The 7,867-nt window shown below is 35.1% G+C and overlaps 1 protein-coding gene across 1 annotated transcript; it reads right to left on the reverse strand.

Moving 5' to 3' along the window:
• Positions 1–1,016: 1,016 nt before the first annotated feature.
• On the reverse strand, positions 1,017–7,544 carry LOC127091640 (uncharacterized). Its single transcript, XM_051030329.1, has 13 exons — positions 7,259–7,544; positions 6,425–6,577; positions 6,172–6,288; positions 6,005–6,089; positions 4,760–4,868; positions 4,600–4,667; positions 4,364–4,489; positions 3,030–4,261; positions 2,578–2,778; positions 2,405–2,465; positions 2,167–2,280; positions 1,489–1,602; positions 1,017–1,413 (listed from the first exon to the last, which is right to left on the reverse strand). The coding sequence occupies exons 1-13, from the start codon at positions 7,324–7,326 to the stop codon at positions 1,312–1,314; spliced, it is 2,550 nt and encodes an 849-aa protein (XP_050886286.1). The 5' UTR covers positions 7,327–7,544; the 3' UTR covers positions 1,017–1,311.
• Positions 7,545–7,867: the final 323 nt, after the last annotated feature.

A 7,867-nucleotide genomic window follows, 5' to 3' on the forward strand; every position in this document is an offset into this window, starting at 1 on the left:
TCCGAAGAAAATCATGGTGGTAGGCGATGATGAACTTGTTCCATCAGGTGACATTAAAAGTTGTCTAACGTGTAACAAATGATAGAAGATAAAAATTATTCTTACATTATATTATCATCAAAACTAAAATTAAAGATCATTCCCTTTGATTGTAACAAAAATTGCATGAAATAAAGTACATAAATATTATTTTTTTTTAAGTTTTAAATGGCAAAAATGTTGGGGCTGAATTATAAATTACTTTCAAAAGCAAATATTATATTTAAAGATGCTTAAATATAAAGGAATTGCATGTAAATTAATAAATAGTAAGTGACATCAAATCAAATAGTATGTCAAAGGAAGTAATGACATGCACAATAAATATAAAGAATTCACAATTGGTTCTGGAATTCACAATTGATTTCAATGAAAATCAATCCAATTACCACTCATTCTTTTAGATTAATTTGACCATGATTCATAATACTTCAAATTATATGGCTATGATGGTAACCAATACTAAGTAAAAAAATCCACAAAATTAGATAGACAAGAGACACAAAAATGTCCACAAAATTAGATAGACAAGAGACACAAAAATGTAAGGCCGTGACCTTTTTTTTTTTGTTAACCCTCCTCCAGTTTATAAAGAGACACAAAAATAATGAAGTAATATCAACTATAATAGAATATATACAAAATTATAATTAAAATATTCTCCAATAAATTATAGCAATTCATGAAAATTTTGAAAACTAAACTTTTTTATTTTTTTTTCTTAACCATCCAATTCTCAAATCCAACCACTCTTTTTCATATATTTTACTTTTATTAATACTAAACTGATTTTCTAAATATATTAATCTTTTCCAAAGTATTTTTCAACACTAGAACCCTGCACAATGCACAGCAGCATAGTTGCTAGTTTTTTTATAGTTTTTGAAATTCTACAACACCTTACATTTCCGCATGTAATTTACATGTGAAAATCAATATATCATGTTATTTTTCAATAACAAAAGAACCCCGCACAATGCACAACAGCATACTTGCTAGTTTTTTTTTTAGTTTTTGAACTTCTACAACACCTTAGATTTTCACATGTAATTTACATGTGAACACCAATGTAACTTACATGTGAAAACAAATATATCATGAATCCCGAAAATGACCATGATATATAAACCATTCCTTTCTTGCTTTGACTGTTCAATACTTAACCAAGAGCAAAAGGAAAGGGTGAAAAGGTTTAGTTCCATAAGAAAATAAAATTAAAGTTATCGAACAAAAATTACAAATCCCAAAAATATGTAAAGTATGACACCTTGCTCACTGACTGACTCCGGTAATGTTCTCCTCAGGTAAGTAACCAGATCCAGTACCATTCACAGTGTGAGCACGGTCAAACTGGAAGACCCTAAGTTTTCCTTCCTACAACCACCACGGGCAAAGGGTTATCAATCAGTTAAATAAGTGAAAATTTTCAGTTTGCATTTAAAAGCATACCTTAGTTCCATAGACAAGCCCTCCCCCAGGAAAAGGATGAAAACATGCCACATTGACCTCATCCTCTGCACTAGGAAGCACCCTGACAAGTTCCATATCTGACACTCTATATACCTAAAACACAAACAAATTCAAAGGTAAACAATTTTAATTACAACGAAAACATGAATAAAATGACCTGCAACAATCAATGTGACTTCAAACACAAGATTAGATTACTATCACTCACCAGCCAACGCAACAGAACATCAATTTGATGTTCAAGAAATAATGCTTACTTGTAGACTAATGATTATGTAGAGACTATAGTAAGTAGGATGTACTCCCTCCGGTTTTGATTATAAACAAAACTAACTAACTTCAAATTTGGTAAGAAATTTGGTTAAGATAAATTCTCAATAAAAATATAAGTTCATTCTTAAAATATGTTCTTCATGGAAACTTTTTTCATGGAAATAAATGTGTCATTGGATTATTTACATTAAATTAGGGGTATTTTGGAAATGACATCATTAAATAAAGTAAAAGTGGTTAAATTTGCTTCAGTACAAGACGACCAAATACGAATACTTTTTTGCTTATATTTGAGACAGGAAGGAGCACATTATTATTTATATCACAATGAAGTGCAGCTCAGATGATAAGATAATTTTAGATTGAGAAAAAGATGCGTTTTACCTCTAAAACTGTATATATTGGTAATGTTGTTTCTCCATCAATGACAATGCTTGTAAGAAGAGAGCCATGACGTCGACCATAGGCAAGCAGTATATGCTCAGATGTAGGTGAGAACTACATTTGAAATAAATAGCTTTCAACAACAATAGACTTTTGTGTCAAAAACAATAATATATTTAAAACGTAATTATTTTAAGTTCGCAAAGTAAATCAACCACATAACAAGTAATTAACTGACCTGGATTGAAGTCAGACAATGAGCAGCTCTAATTGCTCGCGATGCAAGCACTGATCCAAATCTGTTAAAAAGAAATGTAGATTACAGAAACTTAGACGAACATGCTTGACTCAAGTGCATCTGAGAGGGATAATTAAATTATTAGCAGCAATTGTTGAAGGAATGAGCCATACGTTGATTTCTCCAGGGAATATATCCGGAGCTCATACATTACTTGATGTGCTGAGATTGGATGTCGAGTTGGTGATGTTGGAACTCCAGACTCCTGGTGTACAAGAGTTTGCAATCCTGGATCAGCTTCTATATGAGGGTGCATACATGCAACACAGGCGGCTAAAAATCTACCACATGGTGAAAAATGGGCACCCATTTCACTGCAAACAAAAATGTAAACTCAAAATCTAAATGCAATTGAGTAGAGTTCCACAAAGTCAATCCAAACATTTATGTACCAAAACATTAATAATATTAAGCAATTTCCATCAAGTAATCGGTCTGTGTTCATTCACAAGAAGAAAGAAAAGCATTCAATTCACATTATGCATGCAAAAGCAAGCAAATTAACAATAACACTATCAATCACATGCTAGAGCAGATATGATAGGCTCATAATTTCAGAAGGTACCTGCATAAGACGACATGTGGTATAGTTAGACAGCACCGTTGTAGTGGGGTGCAAGCATTTTTTAAGTCATATGACCATACTTTTAACTTAACAGTGCAAGGTAACTCTGCAGAAGCTGCGGCGGCCACTGATGTTGCAAGTTCTGCCTGAATTCGACTTATAATGGTTTGGCTATCAAACCCATCGTGCGGCACATTAATATATGGAACAAGATTGCCAGAATCAGATACAGGTACACGGCGGGTTATTGAAAATCGACCCTGTAAACCTGGTTGTAAAACTGCTGGTATGCTGATGCCGCTAGGCATTTCTGAAGGTGGCGTTGCTACCTCAACATCGTGTGTCGCATTAATGGATGGAACAAGATTGCCAGAATTAGATACAGGTACACGACGGGTTATTGAAAATCGACCCTGTAAACCTGGTGGTAAAACTGTTGGTATGCTGATGCCGCTAGGTATTTCTGAAGGTGGCATTGCTGCCTCAACATTAGTAGTGGACAGATTAGATGGCATAGTGGAAGAACCAATCTGTTGAGGAAGGCTGTCATCATTGCCTCCAATGTGAGGAAGCATTGAGGGAACACCAACTTGGCTTTGACCCATTAACCATCCTTGCAGAAAAGGCAACTCCCATCCACTTGAATCTCGTGAAGGAACAATCTGAGGAAATTGACCAAGCTCAGAGAGATCCTCGGGTTTTACAGCATGCCTAGAAGGGTCATGTAGCGTCCCCCCATCAAGAGAATGGACATGATCAGGGTTTTCATGATTAATTTCTTCAGCTGGTTCTGGTTCTGTTTCATCAGTCGCTGTACCACCCATTGTAAGGTTATTGATGCCAATTCTCGTTTGATTAGGTAAAGTAGCATGGACATCATATTCTGCACCCGTTTGAGAGTTAGAAGGCATCTCGGAGTTTGACAATCGAGTTTGATATTGTTCGGTTGGACCTGTGTCACTTTGAAACTGAACTACAGAAGATGACTGAACCTGCATGCTACTACTTGAACCAACATCATTACTAGCATGCTGTAGTTCTCCTCTTGACTCATTTACAGTATATGAAGGCCTGGAGAAGAGAGGCAGTGATACATAGGGTGGTTCACTTGACATATTGATATGCATCCTGGAATTAACATTTGTGACAAAAACAGCTGGTGGAGGATATTGTAAGTAACCATGAGATGTTGCCTCCGTCATTGAGGAATCTGAAGAGTCAAGATCATTGACCTGCACATCAATCCAAATAAGGTAACAAAAAAGAAAATCCAAAAAGTAATATTTTTTATAGCACGAGAAGCTAGTTAACTTAAAACAAGTCACTTTACTCACCTGAGCAGTTAAAAGATACGGTGCACCATGCGGGTGAAAATGCACAGCCCGTAGTGAGCGCCTTGTCTTCAGCACAAAAACTGGTGAAGTTGATTCCCCTCCATTTTTGTAGTGCCACATGTACAACTGACAGTATTCAAAATCACAACGAACATGATTTAAAAAAACATAGAACAAATCACTAAAGGTTATAAATACGGTAGGTTCTCGGAAAAAATATGACACAATATTGTTACCTTGTGGCCTGATGCAACAGCAATTATTTCCCCACTGGCATGGAAAGCAAGAGATGCAATAGGACGATCTGAGATGCAAGCAAAAGAAAAAGAACAAACAAATTTAATAATAATGTCATGTGATTAAGAAAAGAAAAGGGGAGAAGGGCAGTGTAGTTACTGAAATAGTGAGACAAAATCCACTCTGATGTGCTAGCATCCCATAAACGAACTTCTTGGTCCAAGCTCCCGCTAGCAAGTATCTGTCGATGCAATGGATGGAACCTAACCTGTAGCCAATTAACACATTATTCCAAGTGGCGGAGCTACACTATATTGAGGGGGTTCAATTGAAACCCCTAAAATTTTTTTTTAAAAATGCACATATACTCTTATATATTTTGCATTTTGAAACCCTGAATTCTTTTTTGGCACCATTGACCCAAGAGGCCTCGAATTGTTTTTTATTCCCGCATCTCCAAGGCCATGATTCTAGATACAACATTGATCACCAGTGTGGATTCCCTTGACAGTACAACCATCTTAAATGAAGCTCATGGTTTTTGCCATGGTCTCTAACCACTTTGTCCCCAGGTAGGTTTAAACTACCCTGATCAAAGAACACAAACATCCACCAACAAAGTTGTTTTGCCCACTCGGATCTCCAACTTATTACATCTAACTTACAAACTCGTTGGTTTTATCAACAAATAAAGAATCAACAAGATAGAGCATCTACTATCAAAACCGAAGAGCATTTCTATGTTCCCTTTACAGCAATTTAGAGTTTTTAATGCACAACACTATGACTGTGCTAGGATTTGAAACACAAAATCACATCAGGGCATATGCCTAACATGGTTCTGATATTCTGTAACAATGGGCACAAGGCCATTTATTGGCATTAGAAATTACAGGGACTAAAAAATATTATATAATTTGTGTTTCCTACTTGTGATTACGTTTAATTTATTCATTTTTTTCCAATTATTATCAATATCGCCGTGTTGGTGCGTAGTCGTGTTTGGGGTGTCCGTGCTTTAAAGATGGAAATATATTAATTCTGTTGAGAGTTACTGTTTCTATTCCATTTCCTAGTACAGATAGGTTACCTGACTTCCTTTTACTAGGACATGCATGTAACTCATAGTGTAGCTCTACTATAGGAAAGTAGTAATAACACTAGCTAATTCATGCTCTATTGTGCAGTTATCATCAATAAGTAGTATTCAATAAAGTACTTTTCAAGTTGGTATCAAATCTTAGTTCCAATTCAAGGAGATGTGGCTTATGAGCCCACCACACTCTCAAGGGGTGTTGAGATATGATATAAAACTATTCACTTGGCTCATGACCCGGTCTATAAGTTATAACCATACAAAAAGTAAATAAAAAGGATAGAGACAAGAAGTTAAGCCAAGCTTACCACCCAAGGTGTCCTTCTGTGGCCAACTAATACCTTCAAGCAATTTCCAGTTTCACAATCAATGATCTTTACTGTGTGGTCACCACTGCACATGCCAAAAAAAATTTGATCATAAAAGACCCTCAATTCAAATTGACAAAAGAGAATAAAAACCAATTACATCTTACTGTGTGGAGGCGAGCACTTTCCCGTCTTGACTAAATGCTGCTGCAATAGTAGACCGTGGAGGAGGCAATAAAGGGCAATATTTGGCTGACAAATGCCGCAATGACTCGGCCTCAACCCTAGCAATTACATTTAGAAATGTTAGTACTTGAAATTGACTTTCCTAGATAATGGAAATAAATTCCCTGTCCTCAAAAGGCTTGGTTTTTATTTGGTATAAAGTATAAACTGAATTGACTAAAGTTGTGTAAGTACCATGAGAGGAGACCACACTTCGCATCTATCATTGGTTTATGATTGGAGCAACTTGATTTTGATTTAGAAGATTCTCCCCAGTGCCATTTTCGTACATGTTTTGTTCTAGGTGAAATCTCTCTTTGAGCTAGCAAGCTAAAGACATTTCTACCACTGCCCAAATTTAAAAGAATCATGTTAGGAACATTGTTGTAAAAAAGAAAATATACTACTTCACATTATAAACAAGGAAGGGTGATCTGTCTAATGCCCCGGATACAATAGTGAATTACAACTTCATTCATTGATTAAGATGTCTGAAATCCAATCAACAGAGCAGCAGAACCATAAATTTAAAAAAAATCTACCCTGATCAGTCAACAGATTAAATGCTCCATAAATTTACAAACTTTGTCAAGTATTTATGGTCATTAAATCAGCTTATTTTACTTTAGGGCCAAAAAAGTTGTTAGATACTCTCATATGATTTGGAAAAAGAAAATTATGCAAAATAGAAATCAAATTACTTTGACCTAATCCTCTAGCTAAGTTAAAATGAATGAGGAAGCCCTGACTCATATATGTAGCTGGTATTTAAATCAATACTGTTAATTGAAGTTCAGTAAAAATTACTTAACCAGATGAACATAATCTAGGGCAAAACTAAGCTATCTTAGCTGACTCTAACAACAAAAATGAGAAAGCGAAATTTGGATAAAAAAATCATAATCAAGCCTCAAAGTTGATAATCAAATAGTTACAACCCAGAATCTGAATTTCAAGTGCAACAAAAAATGAAGCAAATTGGAAATTAACAGAGAAAAAATGGATGACCAGAAAGAGGGAAATTCAGACCTGGTGCTGGAATTATAGGAGGATGAGGGTTGATCATGACACGGAGGAGGAAGTTCCGTTGATTCCATGGAAAATTGAGATTATAGAAAAAGGATCAAATCTGAGATGGTGGTTCTTGAATTTTTGAAAGAGCCGTTTCCGTTGTTTCAATTGTTACATAAGCATAGGGCAATTCGATCGGAAAACACAAACTTTCTCTCTCTATCTCTTTTCCCCCTCTTTCTCTCTCTCTCTCTAAATATCTTCTATCTATATATTTGTGAAGAGATCAACGGAAGAAATGGGTCAGAGGGAAAAGAAACTGAATACCTTGAAGAATCTAATTTGGGGTAAAAAATTAATATTGAAAAGTTTTGGGATTTAAGTTACAATAAAGATAATGTGACATCAAGGCGAAGATAAAATATAAAATAGTTAGATCTAAGGATAATATTGTTCAAATTTGAGTGTATTAGGATGAACGAAAAATACGAACCTTGTTAATTTATTATTATCATTCTTACATTCTATATTTATTTGGTTTGGATCTCTAAAAGATGGTCTAAAATTCTTTTTTTAATGTCTTTGTCTGACGATTAGTTAGTACATAATGGGATAGGGCAAACCACC

Source organism: Lathyrus oleraceus, chromosome 6, assembly GCF_024323335.1.
Source record: "Lathyrus oleraceus cultivar Zhongwan6 chromosome 6, CAAS_Psat_ZW6_1.0, whole genome shotgun sequence".
Classification (NCBI taxonomy): domain Eukaryota; kingdom Viridiplantae; phylum Streptophyta; class Magnoliopsida; order Fabales; family Fabaceae; genus Lathyrus; species Lathyrus oleraceus.

Coding starts and splice junctions, on each gene's coding strand:
- LOC127091640 (XM_051030329.1), bottom strand. CDS start 7,326: ATGGAATCAACGGAACTTCCTCCTCCGTGTCATGATCAACCCTCATCC. Junction 4,869..6,004: donor ACAGAAGGACACCTTGGGTG/GTAAGCTTGGCT, acceptor AATTGGCTACAG/GTTAGGTTCCATCCATTGCA. Junction 2,466..2,577: donor TATTCCCTGGAGAAATCAAC/GTATGGCTCATT, acceptor TCTTTTTAACAG/ATTTGGATCAGTGCTTGCAT.